Source organism: Salmo trutta, chromosome 15 (genome assembly GCF_901001165.1).
Source record: "Salmo trutta chromosome 15, fSalTru1.1, whole genome shotgun sequence".
Classification (NCBI taxonomy): domain Eukaryota; kingdom Metazoa; phylum Chordata; class Actinopteri; order Salmoniformes; family Salmonidae; genus Salmo; species Salmo trutta.
In genome coordinates, this window is record NC_042971.1 from 62,293,366 (window position 1) to 62,313,890 (window position 20,525).

At 42.6% G+C, this 20,525-nt stretch overlaps 1 protein-coding gene across 1 annotated transcript in view; it reads right to left on the reverse strand.

The window, feature by feature from the left end:
* Window positions 1-20,525, reverse strand: part of epha5 (EPH receptor A5) — a 130,573-nt gene that overhangs the window by 109,135 nt on the left and 913 nt on the right. Inside the window, exons 2-3 of the mRNA XM_029692447.1 lie at window positions 17,081-17,145; window positions 7,707-8,370 (exon numbers count right to left, since the gene is read on the reverse strand). Of these exons, the coding sequence (XP_029548307.1) occupies window positions 7,707-8,370; window positions 17,081-17,145 (729 nt within the window). The remainder of the gene's footprint in view (window positions 1-7,706; window positions 8,371-17,080; window positions 17,146-20,525) is intronic.

Below are 20,525 nucleotides of genomic sequence, written 5' to 3' on the forward strand. Positions count from 1 at the left end.
GTTGTTCATTCTGTTGTTGATTTACTTCTATGTTTTGGGTCATTGTCCTGTTTGCATCACTCAACTTCTGTTGAGCTTCAATTGGCGGACAGATAGCCTAACATTCTCCTGCAAAACGTCTTGATAAACATGGGAATTCATTTTTCTAATCAATGACAGCAAGCTGTCCAGGCCCTGAGGCAGCAAAGCAACCCCAAACCATGACTCTCCCTCCACCATACTTTACAGTTGGGATGAGGTTTTGATGTTGGTGTGCTGTGCCTTATTTCTCCACACATGTTTGTTCCTTCCAAACAACTCAACTTTAGTTTCATCTGTCCACAGAATATTTTGCCAGTAGCGCTGTGGAACATCCAGGTTAACTTTGGCAAAGTTCAGACGTGCAGCAATGTTTTTTTCGGACAGCAGTGGCTTCTTCCATGGTGTCCTCCCATGAACACCATTCTTGTTTAGTGTTTTACGTATCGTAGACTCGTCAACAGAGATGTTAGCATGTTCCAGAGATTTCTGTAAGTCTTAAGCTGACACTAGAATTCTTCTTAGCCTCATTGAGCATTCTGCGCTGTGCTCTTGCAGTCATCTTTGCAGGACGGCCACTCCAAGGGAGAGTAGCAACAGTGCTGAACTTTCTCCATTTATAGACAATTTGTCTTAACGTGGACTGATGAACATCCAGGCTTTTAGAGATACTTTTGTTACCCTTTTCAGGTTCATGCAAGTCAACAATTCTTAATCTTAGGTCTTCTGAGATCTATTTTGATCGAGGCAGGGTTCACGTCAGGCAATGCTTTTGTGAATAGCATACTCACATTTTTGTGAGTGTTTTTTTATAGGGCAAGGCAGATGTAACCAACATCTCCAATCTCGTCTCATTGATTGGACTCCAGGTTAGTTGACTCCTGACTCCAATTAGCTTTTGGAGAAGTCATTAGCCTAGGGGTTCACATACTTTTCCCAACCTACACTGTGAATGTTTAAATGATGTTTTCAATATAGACAAGAAAAATACAATAACGTGTGTGTGTTATTAGTATAAGCACAATGTGTTTGTTTGTTGTTGTGACTTAGATGAAGATCAGATCAAATTTTATGAACAATTTATTCAGAAATTCAGGTAATTCCAAAGGGTTCACGTACTTTTTCTTGCCACTGTATATTAATATTAGCTATAAAATATTGATAATAATATTATAATATGAATATAATATTACCCTATTAAATACTATGAAAGCCTTTTAAATAGGCCTACTATGAATGTGTTTGACCGAAAAGGTCAGGGTGCAGTCTAGTACATCACCTAACACCTGCCCCTACCCACCTAACAAGCTAACTGAGGACAAACAGATACATTTTCAAGTGTAACATTTTCTTCAAAGAGACGGACACAGACGAGAGGTATTTTGTGGTAACCATGGGAACGGGAGTAAAGCTGTTGGCTCTGAAAGAGAGAGGGAGACAACAAGACAGTTTGGCTCCACATCAGACAACACCAGATATCAGACACCACACAGCCCCACATCAGACACCACCACAGCCCCACATCAGACAACACCACAGCACCACATCAGACAACACCACAGCCCCACATCAGACAACACCACAGCCCCACATCAGACAACCCCACAGCCCCACATCAGACAACACCACAGCACCACATCAGACACCACAGACACCACCACAGCCCCACATCAGACAACACCAGATATCAGACACCACACAGCACCACATCAGACAACACCAGATATCAGACTCCACACAGCACCACATCAGACACCACACAGCACCACATCAGGCACCACAGCAGACACCACACAGCACCACATCAGACACCACACAGCCCCACATCAGACACCATACAGCACCACACAGCACCACATCAGACACCACACAGCCACCACACAGCCCCACATCAGACACCACACAGCCCCACAGACACCACATCAGACACCACACAGCACCACATCAGACACCACACAGCCCCACATCAGACACAACACAGCACTAGAGGTCGACCAATTAACAGGCATGGCCGATTAATTAGGGCCAATTTCAAGTTTTCATAACAATCGGTAATCGGCATTTTTGGACGCCGATCATTGCAATCCACGAGGAGACTACGTGGCAGGCTGACCACTTGTTACGCGAGTGCAGCAGGGAGCCAAGGTAAGTTACTAGCTAGCATTAAACTTATCTTATAAAAAGGAATCAATCTTAACATAAGTCACTATGTTATGACTTCCTCCGAAGTCGGTCCCTCTCCTTGTTCGGGCGACGTTCGGCATCACCGGTCTTCCAGCCATCGCCGATCCACCTTTCAGTTTCCATTTGTTTTGTCTTGTCTTCCCACACACCTGGTTTCAATTCCATCAATTACATGTTGTGTATTTAACCCTCTGTTCCCCCCATGTCCTTGTCCGGTATTGTTTATTGTAAGTGTTTGTGCACGTTGTGTCTGGTGTGCGTCGGGTTATGTTGCAAAAATTGCAAAAAATAAAATAAAAATAAAATAAAAATCGCTGAAGTTGGAGACTTATATTTCCCTCACCAACTTTAAACATCAGCTACCTGAGCTGCTAACCGATCGCTGCAGCTGTACATAGTCCATCTGTAAATTGCCCACCCAATCTACCTACCTCATCCCCATACCGTTTTTATTTTATTTACTTTTCTGCTCTTTTGCACACCAGTATTTCTACTTGCACATCATCATATGCTCATTTATCACTCCAGTGTTAATCTGCTAAATTGTAATTATTTGCTCCTATGGCCTATTTATTGCCTACCTCCTCATGCCTTTTGCACACACTGTATATAGACTTTCTTTTTTTTTCTACTGTGTCATTGACTTGTTTATTGTGTTATTGGCTTGTTTATTGTTTACCCCATGTGTAACTCTGTGTTGTTTGTGTCACACTGCTTTGCTTTATCTTGGCCAGGTCGCAGTTGTAAATGAGAACTTGTTCTCAACTGGCCTACCTGGTTAAATAAAGGTGAAATAAAAAATAATAATAAAAAAAAAAAAGATATATATATATATATATATGTACCCATTTATTGATTGTTCTGTTTTCCGGTGGGTTTTTATTATTAAACTGTGCCGTTGGAAACACAGTTTTTGCTCTCCTCTGACTTCTCTGCCGCCAGTACGCAGCCCTTACACACTAGTTAACTACACATGGTTGAGGATATTACTAGTTTAACTAGCGTGTCCTGCGTTGCATATAATCAATGCGGTGGCTGTTAATTTATCATCGAATCACAGCCTATTTCGCCGAACGGGTGATGATTTAACAAAAACGCATTCGCGAAAAAAGCACTGTTGTTGCACCAATGTACCTAACCATAAACATCAATGCCTTTCTTAAAATCAATACACAAGTATATATTTTTAACCTGCATATTTAGTTAAAAGAAATTCATGTTAGCAGGTAATATTAACTAGGGAAATTGTGTCACTTCTCTTAAGTTCAGTGCAAGCAGAGTCAGGGTATATGCAGCAGTTTGGGCCGCCTGGCTCGTTGCGAACTGGGTGAAGACCATTTATTCCTAACAAAGACCGTAATTAATTTGCGAGAATTTTACAAAATTATGACATAACATTGAAGGTTGTGCAATGTAACAGCAATATTTAGACTTAGGGTTGCCACCTGTTCGATAAAATACGGATCGATTCCGTATTTCACTGAAAGAATAAACGTTTTGTTTTCGAAATGATAGTTTCCGGATTTGACCATATTAATGACCTAAGGCTCGTATTTCTGTGTGTTTATTATATTATTATTAAGTCTATGATTTCATATTTGATAGAGCAGTCTGACTGAGCTCTGGTAGGCAGCAGCAGGCTCGTAAGCATTCATTAAAACAGCACTTTCCTGCGTTTACCAGCAGCTCCTCGAAATGCTTGAAGCACAGTGCTGTTTATGACTTCAAGCCTATCAACTCCCAAGATTACGCTGGCAATACTATAGTGCCTATAAGAACATCCAATATTCAAAGGTATATGAAATACAAATGGTATAGAGAGAAATAGTCCTATAAATCCTATAATAACTACAACCTAAAACTTCTCAATGGGGAATATTGAAGACTCATGTTAAAAAGAACCACCAGCTTTCATATGTTCTCATGTTCTGAGCAAGGAACTTAAAAGTTAGCAGTCACACCTGTGACTGCTTTATGCCTCTATCTAATGTCAATATGCCTTGTCTACTGCTGTCTAGGCTAGTCCTAATTGTTTTATTTCACTGTAGAGCCCTCAGTCCCGCTCACCTTGCCTTAGATAGCTCTTTTGTCCCACCCCCTCACATTCGGAGACCTCATCTGGCTTAACCTCTTATGGCTAGGGGGCAGTATTTTCACGGCTGGATAAAAAACGTACCCGATTTAATCTGATTATTAGTCCTGCCCAGAAACTAGAATATGCATATAATTATTAGCTTTGGAGAGAAAACACTCCAAAGTTTCTAAAACTGTTTGAATGGTGTCTGTGAGTATAACAGAACTCCTATGGCAGGCAAAAACCTGAGATGGTTCTGTTCATGAAGTACCCTCTCTGACCATTTATTTTCTTTCTTTGACATCTCTTCCAAAAACTAAGGATCTCTGCTGTTACGTGACAATACCCACGTCTCCAATGGCCTCTCAGAGCCCGGGAAAAACAGGAATGACGTAATTCAAAGCCCTGGCTGAAACAAAGGAGAGCAAAAGCTAAGTGGTCTCTCAGTGGAGTAAGCCTTACGCTCGCGACCCGCCCCGCCCCCGCCTTTCGGTTTTTCCCTCAGTTTACAGGCATGCACCTTCCTGGTCGGAATATTATCGCTTTTCTACGAGATAAATTGCATAAAAATTGGTTTTAAACAGCGGTTGACATGCTTCGAAGTACGGTAATGGAATATTTAGAATTTTTTTGTCACATTCTGCGCCATGCTCATGACCGAGATTTAGCGTTGGGATAGTGTCTAGAACGCACGAACAAAACGTCGCTGATGGAACATAACGATGGATTATTTGGGACCAAACCTACATTTGTTATTGAAGTAGAAGTCCTGGGACTGCATTCTGACGAAGAACACCAAAGGTAAGAACATTTTTCTTATAGGAAATGTGATTTTGGTGAAGGCTAAACTGTGTGGGTGTCTAAATAGCTAGCCCTGTGATGCCGGGCTATGTACTTAGATTATTGCAAAATGTGCTTCATCCGAAAAGCTATTTTAAAATCGGACATATCGAGTGCATAGAGGAGTTCTGTATCTATAATTCTTAAAATAATTGTTATGCTTTTTGTGAACGTTTATCGTGAGTAATTTAGTAAAATCACCGGAAGTGTTCGGTGGGAATGCTAGTTCTGAACGTCACATGCTAATGTAAAAAGCTGGTTTTTGATATAAATATGAACTTGATTGAACAGACATGCATGTATTGTATAACAATGTCCTAGGTGTGTCATCTGATGAAGATCATAAAAGGTTAGTGCTGCATTTAGCTGTGGTTTGGGTTTATGTGACATTATATGCTAGCTTGAAAAATGGGTGTCTGATTATTTCTGGCTGGGTACTCTGCTGACATAATCTAATGTTTTGCTTTCGCTGTAAAGCCTTTTTGAAATCGGACAGTGTGGTTAGATAAAGGAGAGTCTTGTCTTTAAATAGCTGTAAAATAGTCATATGTTTGAAAAGTGGAAGTTTTCGGATTTTAGAGGAGTTTGTATTTCGCGCCCCGCCCATCATTGGATATTGGAGCAGACGTTCCGCTAGCGGAACGTGTAGATGACCACCCCTCATCACTGTCAAACGCTCCCTAAAACACTTCAGCGAGCAGGCCTTTCTAATCGACCTGGCCCGGGTATCCTGGAAGGATATTGACCTCTTCCCGTCAATAGAGGATGCCTGGTTATCCGTTAAAAGTGCTTTCCTCACCATCTTAAATAAGCATAACCAGGTCAAAAAATGTAGAACTAAGAACAGAGACAGCCCTTGGTTCACTCCAGACTTGACTGCCCTTGACCAGCACAAAAACATCCTGGTGAGAGTTGACCGGTAGCTGATGACTGCTAGGGGTTCCGGTTCAAAAGTAAAGAAAATAGCAGATCCATATCACATTGGGTGAGGCGGATTGCAGGAGAGTATGTTGAAGTTGAGGTTAAGAAAAATATTTTTTTAAATACATGCGAAGAAAAAAAATATAAAAAGATATATACACGGGACACGACAAGAAGAGGACAAAGACGTCTGACTGCTACGCCATCTTCAATAAGCATTTTTCTACGGCCGGCTTTACACCTGGCTACCCCGGGCCAACAGCTGTGCACCCCCCGCAGCAACTTTCCCAAGCCCCCCCCCCCCTTCTCCTTCACCCAAATCCAGATAGCTGATGTTCTGAAAGAGCTGCAAAATCTGGATCCCTACATATCAGCTGGGCTAGACAATCTGGACCCTCTCTTTCTAAAATGATCAGCTGCAATTGTTGCTTTTACTAGCCTGTTCAACCTCTCTCTCGTATCGTCCGAGATCCCTAAAGATTGGAAAGCTGCCGCAGTTATCCCCCTCTTCAAAGAGGGTGACACTCTAGACCCAAACTGTTACAGATCTATATCCATCCTGCCCTGCCTTTCTAAGGTCTTCAAAAGCCAAGTTAACGAACAGATTACCGACCGTTTCGAATCCCAACGTACCTTCTCCGCTATGCAATCTGGTCCTAAACAATATCATAACCACCACTGATAAAAGACAGTACTGTGCAGCCGTCTTCATCAAGCTGGCCAAGGCTTTCGACTCTGTCAATCACTGCATTCTTATCGGCAGACTCAACAGCCTTGGTTTCTCAAATGACTGCTTCGCCTGGTTCACCAACTACTTCTCAGATAGAGTTCAGTGTGTCAAATCGGAGGGCCTGTTGTCCGGACCTCTGGCAGTCTATGGGGGTGCCACAGGGTTCAATTCTCGGGCTGACTCTTTTCTCTGTGTATATCAATGATGTCGCTCTTGCTACTGGTGATTCTCTGATCCACCTCTATGCAGACGACACCATTCTGTATATAGACTTTTTCTATTGTGTTATTGACTGTACGCTTGTTTATCCAATGTGTAACTCTGTGTTGTTGTTTGTGTCGCACTGCTTTGCTTTATCTTGGCCAGGTCGCAGTTGTAAATGAGAACTTGTTCTCAACTGGCCTACCTGGTTAAATAAATGTGAAATTAAAATTAAAAAAGACACAAAGTCACTCAAGAGACACACACACACACGTAGAGAGAGGTAGTAGTTTACTCACTTTACCCCGATCACCTCTTCTGAGCAGTGACTATGGCTGATAGCCTATAGCTAGCTAACAGTTTCCTTGTTATCATCAATGCCACCAAGACAGCTATAACATAAGGGTACATTATGATATTGTTCATTAGGAGAAAAACATTTCAAGTGTAATACTATGTTTGTCTATGCCTGTCCTTATTATGATGTGAACACAACCCATCTCATCACATTCCATGCACAGAGCCATACTGGTACACAGGGGTTGAAATGTAGCCTGAGGCTAGTACTTTTCAGACTGGGTTAGGAGAAAAAGTACCAAACTAGCCCATGAAATTCTGTCTTTTCAAACATCGCATGGAACATATTTTGGACCTCAATGTTATACTTGCTGGCCAGGGCCTAAGATCTTTAAGTTCAGTCCCTGCTTGTGTGTATAAACAATTTGATTCAGTACATACCTTGACAACTGTCGTTCACTTCCTCAAACCCCGCCTGGCACACACACTTCCCGATGGGCACTAGCCACTCCCCCTCTGCGCTGCAGTGCATCCTGGGTAGGTCTTCCGCCACCGAGTTGTTGACACATTTTCCTGCCACCTCCAGCAGCTGGGAGGAGTCCGACCCTGTAATTGTGTCCTGGAACTGAGCTAGGTTCCTCACAATGAAGGGACACTTCTTATAGAACACCCTGACGGAGACCAACGCTACACAGGCTCCCAGGTCCTGAAACGCCAAGTAGAAGCCCTTCTTCATCAACGGTCCCAGATCCCTAACCTCTGTATTCAGCTTCATCACTCTGTCTCCCAGGTCTAACTCCGTAAAGCTCTCGTCAGCAGCTATGGTGTCTACCTTAGAGTACTGGCTTTCCCTGAGGTTCCTCCCTTCCTCATCGTTAGACTCGTAGTAGTACATGTTGAAGGTCTCCTTGCAGGTACCAACGCCACCCGGAAGGCTGTTACAGTCCCTCAGGGTGAACTGTAGCTCCACGAACACTCTCTGAGCTCCCTCGTTGAGGATGAGGTTGGTCTGTAGCCAGTTGTTCTGGTTGTGTTCCATCACTTTACACACCTGGTACGTGTGGATGGGAGCATAGTTCTCATCCACCTCACCTATCTCCTCCCACTGTAGAGAAAGAAGGGAAATAGAGAGATGGAAAGATGTCAAACATTGTTCATGTTCAGTTACAGCTAACTGGGTTATGTTGTAATTAGATACTGTTAAGTAGTTATCATCTACAGGTTACTACTATGGACCAGAACCTATTGTCTACAGGTTACTACTATGGACCAGAACCTATTGTCTACAGGTTACTACTATGGACCAGAACCTATCGTCTACAGGTTACTACTATGGACCAGAACCTATCGTCTACAGGTTACTACTATGGACCAGAACCTAGCCTATTGTCTACAGGTTACTACTATGGACCAGAACCTAACCTATTGTCTACAGGTTACTACTATGGACCAGAACCTAACCTATTGTCTACAGGTTACTACTATGGACCAGAACCTAACCTATTGTCTACAGGTTACTACTATGGACCAGAACCTAACCTATTGTCTACAGGTTACTACTATGGACCAGAACCTAACCTATTGTCTACAGGTTACTACTATGGACCAGAACCTATCTACAGGTTGCTACTATGGACCAGAACCGGTGGAATAATAGTGTAGCTGGTGAGGATGGTAGAAAATGTGTAAGTTGTGTGTGGGTTGCGTGTGGGTTGCGTGTGGGTTGCGTGTGGGTTGCGTGTGGGTTGCGTCTGGGTTGCGTCTGGGTTGCGTCTGGGTTGCGTCTGGGTTGCGTCTGGGTTGCGTCTGGGTTGCGTCTGGGTTGTGAACCAGCTATTGAAACCGTTTTTTTACAAGCTGCTAATATAATGGTTACAGTTTAACTCCACTTCAACTGACAAAGTAAAATACAACATTAATAATTCACTCCTCAGTAATCAGCTTCCATTAACTTAGAAATTACATCTCATTCCAGCTAGTAGCCAGCCCCGTCTGAGAGACCAGGGTCCTAGTGGTCTCTGACTGACTGGGCTTTGAGACTCATTCAGCCAGCCCCGTCAGAGAGACCAGGGTCCTAGTGGTCTCTGACTGACTGGGCTTTGAGACTCATTCAGCCAGCCCCGTCAGAGAGACCAGGGTCCTAGTGGTCTCTGACTGACTGGCTGTAATGATGATATTTTCCTCTAAACCCAGGAGGCTTCAGACAGATGGGAGGTGTATTATAATGACTGACACACACACACACACACACACACACACACACACACAGATGTGTTTCTAATGTCTCTGCGCTAAAGACTGGGACAGCTATAAACATCTTTCTGCTCCAACCGCCATCACCCCCCAGCCAATTGAATCCTTTCATCAGCCAGCTAATAGCGTCCTTTCATGACTCCGTAATGTGGTCACCAATACATGTCTGTGATCTGGTGGAACTGTATAATGTTCCTTATCACAGACTATATAATGTGTCCATAATCAGCTGTCTCTGATGTGGGGCTTCCTAACATACATAATCAGCTGTCTCTGATGTGGGGCTTCCTAACATACATAATCAGCTGTCTCTGATGTGGGGCTTCCTAACATACATAATCAGCTGTCTCTGATGTGGGTCTTCCTAACATACATAATCAGCTGTCTCTGATGTGGGGCTTCCTAACATACATAATCAGCTGTGTGATATAGAGAAGTGGTGCACTAGGACGGTATGTAAAGTATAGAATGATCTAGGACAAAGCTACAACTGTGAAATAGGACTACGTAGATATGTGTCAAATCAAATCAAATGTTATCTGTCACATGCACTGAATACAACAGGTGTAGGTAGACCTTACAGTGAAATGCTTACTTACAAGACCTTTAACCAACAATATAGTTTTAAGAAAAATACCACAAAAATAAAAAAGGTAAGAGATAAGAATAACAAATAATTAAAAAGAGTAGCAGTAAATAACAATTGTCCATGCCTAGTGTGAAGCTGCAGGTCTTAAAAGGGCATTGGGCGCCCACGAGTTGCCAGAACAGCTTCAAAGCTCCTTGGCATAAATTCTACAAGTGTCTAGAACTCTATTGGAGAGGATGTGACATCATTCTTTCCGAGATAAATTTCATAATTTGGTGTTTTGTTGATGGTGGTGTAAAACGCTGTCTCGGGCGCCGCTCCAGAATCTCCCATAAGTCTTCAATTTGGTTAAGATGTTGGGCCTAATGTATTAACTGTGCGAATTTACTAAATTAGGTCTTACTAAATTTTGCCGTACGTGGAGATTGTAGAATTTTCGCGCGCCCCAAATTATTGGGATTTATCAAACTGTCTCACGCAACATATAAGCATGTTTTAATTGATAATTCAGAGCCATTCACCTTATATGGTACCCAAAACGCCCTCCATTCACCTTACATGGTACCCAAAACGCCCTCCATTCACCTTACATGGTACCCAAAACGCCCTCCATTCACCTTACATGGTAACCAAAACGCCCTCCATTCACCTTATATGGTACCCAAAACGCCCTCGTTTGCTGTATGGAAATGTTGGAACATTTCTAAAAGAAAGTGCAATGGTAAATAAGATCATATTTCTGTAGAACGATTTCATATTTTTCAAACCCCCCCAAAAAAATGCATGGCGCCTATAGCGAGGGCCAAAACACTGGCTGCATTACGCATGATCGATTATCTATTCAAACCATTTAACAGTAAATGCAACGGCCCATACAGTGCAAAATACAAATAATTGTTCAATATTTAGTTTATCAATTGATTGTGTTTCTATGTCCTGCATTGGTTTAGGCTCTGAGATGAAACATGCTATGGTGCGATGGTCCTAGCAGCCTACCCATACTGACTAGGCCACCAGTCTGGCAACCAGAATAGATTCTGACCATATGCTTGCTTACAGCTGCACCGGGTCAAACAGGCTTCCTGTTTACAGCGCATTCGGAAAGTATTCAGACACCTTCACTTTTTCTATATTTTGTTACGTTACAGACTTATTATAAAATGGTTTAAAATGTTTTTTAAAAAGTCTCATGATTGTGGACTACATGAAAAAGAGGACCGAGCACGCCCCCATTTCTCATCGGGCTGTAGTGGAGTAGGTTGAGAGCTTCAAGTTCCTTGGTGTCCACATAAACAATCATGGTCCAAACACACCAAGACAGTTGTGAAGAGGGCACGACAAAACCTATTCCCCCTCAGGAAACGAAAAAGATTTGGCATAGGTCCTCAGATCCTCAAAAAGGTTCTACAGCTGCACCATCAAGAGCATTCTGACTGGTTGCATCCCCGCCTGGTATGGCAACTGCTCGGCCTCCAACCGCGAGGCACTACAGAGGGTAGTGCGAACGGCCTAGTACATCACTGGGGCCAAGCTTCCTGCCATCCAGGTCCTCTATACCAGGCGGTGTCAGAGGAAGGCACTAAAAATTGTCAAAGACTCCAGCCACCCTGGTCATAGACTGTTCTCTCTGCTACCCCACGGCAAACGGTACCGGAGTGCCAAGTCTAGGTCCAAGAGGCTTCTAAACAGCTTCTACCCCACAAGCCATAAGACTCCTGAACACCTAATTAAATGGCTACCCAGACTATTTGCATTGCCCCCCCCCCCTCTTTTACACAGCTGCTACTCTCTGTTGTTATCATCTATGCATAGTCACTTTAATAACTCTACCTACATGTACATATTACCTCAACTAACCGGTGCCCCTGCACATTGTACCGGTACCCCCGTATATTGTCTCGCTACTGTTATTTTACCGCTGCTCTTTAATTACTTGTTACTTTTATTTCTTATTCTTATCTGTATTTATTTATTTTTCTTAACTACATTGTTGGTTATGAGCTCATAAGTAAGCATTTCACTGTAAGGTCTACACTTGTATTCGGCGCACATGACTAATAACATTTGATCAATCTGCACACAATACCCCATAATAACAAAGCGAAAATGGATGAAGTTTGGAACAACCAAGACTCTTCCTAGAGCTGGCCGCCCGGCCAAACTGAGCAATCGGGGGGGGGTGGGGGAAGGGCCTTGTCCCGAAGCCAGTCCTGCGTTGTCTTGGCTGTGTGCCAGACTGGGGCTAAGGTTCACCTTCCAACAAGACAACGACTCTAAGCACACAGCCAAGATAATAAAGGAGTGTCTTCGGGACAAGTCTCTGAATGTCCTTGAGTGGCGCAGCCAGAACCCGATCGAACATCTCTGGAGAGACCTGAAAATATCTATGCAGCGATGCTCCCCATCCAACCTGACAGAGCTTGAGAGGATCTGCAGAGAAGAATGGGAGAAACTCCCCAAATACAGGTGTGCCAAGCTTGCAGCGTCATACCCAAGACTTGAGACTGTAATCACCACTTAAGGTGCTTCAAAAAAGTACTGAGTAAATGGTCTGAATACTTATGTAAATGTGATATTTCCAGTTATGTTTAATAAATTTGCACAAAAAAAATGTTTTTGCTTTGTCATTATGGGGTATTGTGTGTAGATTGATGAAGGGAAAGAACAATTTAATCAATTTTAGAATAAGACTGTAACGTAACAAAATGTGGAAAAATGAAGGGGTCTGAATACTTTCCGAGAGATTAAGGACCCGCTGAGCCGACATGAGATATGGCTCAGAAAACGCACCTCAATACAGGTTAGAAATTGCGTTATACTCAGAATTGTCCCATTATCCCAACTGTTGGGAAGATTGAACGACTGCTAAGCAGGTGTAACAGGATAATGGGACAGTACAACTCAAACAGCAAATGTGATTTTCACATGTGAAAGTTTTTGCGCCTGTCTGTCTGCCCTACCTACCGGCCTACATGCCTGCCTGCCTGGCTGCCTGTCTGCCTACATGCCTGCCTGGCTGTCTGCCTACATGCCTGCCTGTCTGTCTGCCTACATGCACGTATCTGTGTGCCGTGCTGAGTCTGAGGTCTGGTTGGACCCCTGATGACAGACCCAGCAGAGTAAAACACACACACACACACACACACGCAGTAGAGACCACAGAGACAAATCCTCTTAACGCTGATAAACAGGATGTAAAGTAACAGGTTGGACTCGGCTTTAAAACAGATTAGGCCTAACACACACTTACTCTAACAGCGAGTGCTTCCCAAACCCTACTCCCTATACACTACAGTTGACAAGGGCCCTTAAGGATCTGGTAAAAAGTACTCCACTATACAGTGAATATGGAGCCATTTGGGAAGCACCCAGGAAGATGTAACAAGGTGCTCTTCACAACGACTGGAGGTACAGTACACTCACACAAAGGGATTAACCAGGATGGACCGAAGATACACTGTGAGGACAAAACATTAGGAACACCGTCCTAATATTGAGTTACACCCCCCTTTTACCCTCAGAAAAGCTTCAATTTGCCTGGGCATGGACTCTACAAGGTGTCGAAAGCATTCCACAAGGATGCTGGCCCATGTTGACTCCAATACTTCCCACTGTCCTTTGGGTGATGGACCATTCTTGATAAACACGGGAAACTATTGAGCGTGAAAAACACAGCAGTGTTGCAGTTCTTGACACACTCTGGTGCGCCTGGCACCTACTACCATGCCCCGTTCAAAGAAACTTAAATATTTTGTCTTTCCCATTCACCCTCTGAATGGCACACACACACAATCCATGTCTCAATTACATTTTCTCAAGTCTCCTCCCCCTTCATCTACACTGATTGAAGTGGATTTAACAAGTGACATCAATAAGGGATCATAACTTTCACCTGGATTCACCTGGTCCATCTATGTCATGGCAAAAAGGTGTTCTTAATTTATTGTATACTCAGTGTAATTGACCAGCATCACTGGGTTTACCTTGCAACGTTTGCGTTTCTATCTAGAAATGGTGATCGTAAAGTTTATTAGTGTTGGCACTGTTAGAGATCTTTACCCTCCTGTTCTCTTCTCTGTACAATACAGACTGTTCCTGTAGACAGAACAACTGTGTTTGATGATAACAGAAAGCATTTCTTAACCTGACCTTTACCTGGAGTCTTCCTCCCTGCATCTTTTTTTAATCCTTCTCTATTTCTCTACTTCCTTTCACTCGCTACTCTGTATCCTCCTGTTCACTCCTGAATGCACCGTTCACTGTTTCTCTCCCACTTGAACCCTGTAACTCACTCCAAGCAAACACTATTTCTGGGGCTCAACTGTGCACTAAATATCACGCACACCAAACCCAAGTGCTCAGTCCCTAGGCATTCCCCCCTAGCCCCTCAACACAGAATATAAGATAGAGCAAAGAGAAAGAGCAGTCAGGACTGGTTGAAGCCAAGTGGGAAGGATTATTTTATTTATTTATTTATTTTATTATTTTATAAGGATTATTTTAAAAGTGTCTGCTGTGAATCATCATAATCAATACACTGGTAAAAGTCTACAGTTAAAAACGCCAAGATAGCTACATGTACATATGTTATTGTCTCAATTGTATCAAAATGTCATTTTCATTGCTAGCTATTGTTAGCTAAAAGTCTACAGTTAAAAGTGCCTTTGGAAAGTATTCAGACCCCTTGAATTTCTCCACATTTTGTTACATTTTCATCCTTATTCTAAAATGGATTAAATAAGAAATAAAATCCTCATCAATCTACACACAATACCCCATAATGACATCACAATACCCCATAATGACATCACAATACCCCATAATGACATCACAATACCCCATAATGACAAAGTGAAAACAGGTTTTTAGAAAAACAGAAATACCTTATTATACCTCAGTATTCAGACCCTTTGCTATGAGACTCGAAATTGAGCTCAGGTGCATCCTGTTTCCATTGATCATCCTTGAGATGTTTTTACAACTTGATTTTCAGTCCACCTGTGGTAAATTCAGTTGATTGGACATGATTTGGAAAGGCACACCTGTCTATATAAGGTCCCATAGTTGACAGTGCATATCAGAGAAAAGACCATGTTATGAGGTCTAAGGAATTGTCCATAGAGCTCCGAGAAAGGATTATGTCGAGGCACAGATCTGGGGAAGGGTACTAAAACATGTCTGCAGCATTGAAGGTCCCCAAGAACACAGTGGCCTCCATCATTCTAAAATGGAAGAAGTTTGGAACCACCAAGACTCTTCCTAGAGCTGGCCGCCTGGCCAAACTGAGCAATCGGGGGAGAAGGGCCTTGATCAGGTAGGTGACCAAGAACCCAATGGTCACTCTGACAGAGCTCCTCTGTGGAAATGGGAGAACCTTCCAGAAGGACAACCATCTCTGCAGCACTCCACCAAACACACCTTTATGTAAAAGTAAAAGGCACATGACAAGACTCAGACCATGAGAAACAAGATTCTCTGGTCTGAATGCCAAGCTTCACATCTGGAGGAAACCTGGTACCATCCCTACGGTGAAGCATTGTGGTGGCAGCATCATGCTGTGGCGATGTTTTTCAACGGCAGGGACTGGGAGACTAGTCAGGATTGAGGGAAAGATGAACGGAGCTAAGTACAGAGAGATCCTTGATGAAAGCCTGCTCCAGAGTGCTCAGAACCTCAGACTGGGGCGAAGGTTCACCTTCCAACAGGACAACGACCCTAAGCACACAGCCAAGACAATGCAATACTTGCTTCGGGACAAGTCTCTGAATGTCCTTGATTGGCCCAGCCAGAGCCCGGACTTGAACCCGATGGAATATCTCTGGAGAGACCTGAAAACAGCTGTGCAGCGACGCTCCCCATCCATCCTGACATAGCTTGAGAGGCTCTGCAGAGAAAAATGAGAGAAACTCCCAAATACAAGTGTGCCAAGCTTGTAGCATCACACCCAAGAAGACTTGATGCTGTAATCGCTGACAAAGGTGTTTCAACAAAGTGCTGAGTAAAGAGTCTGAATAGTTACGTAAATGTGATATTTGCAGGGGTTTTTTATAAATTAGCAAACATTTCTAAAAACCTGTTTTCACTTCGACATTATGCTGTATTGTGTGTAGATTGATGAGGGGGGAAAAAACTATGTAATCAATTTTAGAATAAGTCTGTAATGTAACAAAATGTGGATAGATTCAAGGGGTCTGAAAACTTTCCGAAGACACTGTAGCTAGCTAGACAGTTGCATACAGTCACCGTTACAGCTCGCTACATCCCGCAAAAAGCAATTGTTTACCGATGGCTCGTTGCGAGATGAAGCAACATCAAGACTGTTAGCTGAGCTAGCCAGTTGGTTTCTGCTGTTAATGTTGATTGCTCATGTGCTAAGCCATGTATAACATGATGATAATCTTTGCTTGCCAATTTGTAATGTTTAACTAGCTAGCTACAAAAAATAGCCACTGTGGTGCGAATGCTAATTGTTAGCAAGCTGATCAAACCATATGTCACGTTATAGGGACACATGCTAAGTTGGCTAGCTATCTAGCCACAATGAATTGATAGCTAAATAGCTAGATAGCTATTGGATTATAGATTTAGATTTTTTTTTTATATGCTCAACTAGCTGGCGAGCTAGATCAATACCATTTGTATCTAGCTAGCTGGTAATTATGAAGCTAAGTGTTTACTAAATCTAGCTAGTTATCTTGTGTCTGCGTTGCCATTGTTTGGCTGGATGCAGGTTCAGTATGTACAGGGCATTTTTAGTTCAGCTGTAGCAGTCAACAGGCAATAACAAACTATAGGACATTAATTCACATTTTAACCTATTATTCTGGACTTTGTCTTGTCTCTCTTGTTGACCTGAGGTTGAGCTGGGCTGGGGCTGAGCTGGGACTGATACTGATGAGGATTGGTCCGGTGCAGACTGAAAAGGAGACTGAGTTTGTGTGGTTTGTGTGAGCATTTATGAAGTACCACTCACCCCGTTCTTTGGGTAAGCTATCCACCCAAGGTCCCCCATGACAGAGCGAGAGTCCAGCAAGTTCACTGCAGAAGCACAGGAAGGACACAGTTAGTATACAGAACACATTTGGGAAGATTTGAAATTAAAAACACTTTTTTCACATAACCCAAATTATAGTGATCATTCAGTGAGCCACACAATAGACAGACCTAGTGGTAACTGATCAGTATAGATCAGTACAGACAGACCTACTGGAAACTGATCAGAACAGACAGACCTAGTGGTAACTGATCAGTACTGACAGACCTACTGGTAACTGATCAGTACAGACAGACCTACTGGTAACTGATCAGTACAGACAGACCTACTGGTAACTGATCAGTACTGACAGACCTACTGGTAACTGATCAGAACAGACAGACCTAGTGGTAACTGATCAGTACTGACAGAACTACTGGTAACTGATCAGTACAGACAGAACTACTGGTAACTGATCAGTACAGACAGACCTACTGGTAACTGATCAGTACAGACAGACCTACTGGTTACTGAACAGTACTGACAGACCTACTGGTAACTGAACAGTACAGACAGACCTACTGGTAACTGAACAGTACAGACAGACCTACTGGTAACTGAACAGTGCAGACAGACCTACTGGTAACTGAACAGTGCAGACAGCCCAACTGGTAACTGATCAGTACTGACAGACCTACTGGTAACTGAACAGTACAGACAGACCTACTGGTAACTGATCAGTACTGACAGACCTACTGGTAACTGATCAGTACAGACAGAACTACTGGTAACTGATCAGTACTGACAGAACTACTGGTAACTGATCAGTACTGACAGACCTACTGGTAACTGATCAGAACAGACAGACCTACTGGTAACTGATCAGTACAGACAGACCTAGTGGTAACTGATCAGTGCAGACAGACCTAGTGGTAACTGATCAGTACAGACAGACCTACTGGTTACTGAACAGTGCAGACAGACCTACTGGTAACTGATCAGTGCAGACAGACCTAGTGGTAACTGATCAGTACAGACAGACCTACTGGTAACTGATCAGTACAGACAGACCTAGTTAATAGTATAACAGCCGTAACCAACAACAGCAGATGTGACCTCCGCAAACGTTGCTGAACAATCATGACCGATATGTTAAGGGCACAACGACCAATGTCTTCACCAATGAAAAGTCATCAGGCCTTCACCAATGAAAAGTCATCAGGCCTTCACCAATGAAAAGTCAACATGCCTTCACCAATGAAAAGTCATCATGCCTTCACCAATGAGAAGTCAACATGCCTTCACCAATGAAAAATCCTCATTCCTTCACCAATGAAAAATCCTCATTCCTTCACCAATGAAAAATCCTCATTCCTTCACCAATGAAAAATCCTCATTCCTTCACCAATGAAAAATCCTCATTCCTTCACCAATGAAAAATCCTCATTCCTTCACCAATGAAAAATCATCATTCCTAGCATAACAAACTGTCTATTTAAAGTTTCTGAAAGTAGGTCTTGGTTTGTTCGGAGCTGATTGGCAGGCAGGCAGGCTAACAGACACTGTCTAGTACATTGTTCTACTCCAGATAGAACAATGCCCTTAGGAAAATATCCTAATCCTAATTAGGAGAAAAAAGTAGAAATACGTCGTAGTGAAGTCGATGATAACAGGGTGGTTATGTCTTTCTCCAAGAGAGGATGTAAGGAGATCCTCTTGGCGTACATCAGTAGACGAGAGAGGAGAACCCATTCCCCGAATCCCCGCAGTGAAACTAAGTGTGTATTATTCTCATAGTCAGAGAATTCAGATGATTCATGGTGGTTATCACCACTGAATCAAATCAAATCAAACGTTATTGGTCACATACACGTGGATAGCAGATGTTATTGCTGGTGTGACGAAATGTTTCTAGTTCCGACAGTGCAGTAATATCTAACATGTAATGACCTACTCCCAGTGGATACAAGGACGTAAGAAGGTAGTCGTGTATTTGTGTACATTACGTTCAGAAGAAGAAGGACGAATGTTTTAACAGCGAATCCTCCTCAGAGTCCAATAGAAGCAAAATGAATTCGTAATAATTGTTTGAATGGACAACTCTTTATCCATACAGTGTGTAACGATTTAAAAACCCAAGAGACATATTTCACATGTGGGAGTGTTATGGTGTTACTTCATTAAATCACTGTGGATATATTGTGTTGACGTCAAATCTGATCTGAATCATACGTTATGTCCCAGAAGTGCTCTTCTTTGGACCACAATCCTATGAGCCCTAGTGCACTATATAGGGAATAGGATTCCATAGGGCTCTGGTCTAAAGTAGTGCACTATATAGGGAATAGGGTTCCATAGGGCTCTGGTCTAAAGTAGTGCACTATATAGGGAATAGGGTTCTATAGGGTTCTGGACTAAAGTAGTGTACTATATAGGGAATAGGGTTCTATTGGGCTCTGGTCTAAAGTAGTGCACTATATAGGGAATAGGGTTCTATTGGGCTCTGGTCTAAAGTAGTGCACTATATAGGGAATAGGGTTCCATAGGGCTCTGGTCTAAAGTAGTGCACTATATAGGGAATAGGGTTCCATAGGGCTCTGGTCTAAAGTAGTGCACTATATAGGGAATAGGATTCCATAGGGCTCTGGTCTAAAGCAGTGCACTAGATAGGGAACATTTTCCATTTGGGACACACAGCCTCTGAATCAGACCATTAGGCTGAATTCCTGTGGGGTTAGGGGGCTGTTATGTAGTGATGCTGTTTGTTAGGCCCAGTCATCATCAGCAGGGGCTATTCAACTGCAGCAGACACACACACACACACACACACACACACACACACACACACACACACACTTCAATATATGAGAGAATGTCAAGAAATACAATGGACAGAATGTCAAGAAATGAACAGTATGTTTAGAAATGAACAGAATGTTTAGAAATGAACAGTATGTTTAGAAATTAACAGTATGTTTAGGGGTCAAAACACTATAACTACATTTAAAAAGAGAATCTCCTGAGTTTCTATTTTGAATATAATTTATCACAAATAGTGTCCGCATGTGTGACAGAGAGAGAGAGAGAGAGGATGGCTCATATATGATACGTCTACATGTGACATTGATGACATCTCATTGCATTTGTATGAACGTTTTTATAATTAAGTCCATAGGATTTCAAATACCAAATTCTAGTCACAAACAGGACATTTTGGATCTTTCTCCTGGACATTACCGAATGTCCAAAATCTATATGAAATTCAGTGTAACCTACATAGGGGGAACTTCACTAACTAACTAGTCGAGCTGACCTCATGTCTGTCTGGTAGGATAATGACATGATAATGTCTTATAGGTGGTAATGGCATAATTTATCACAGGATATTTAAATGCTGTTCACGCACAGTCCTTCTGGTCAATCAGCAAGACGGTTGTTAACAACA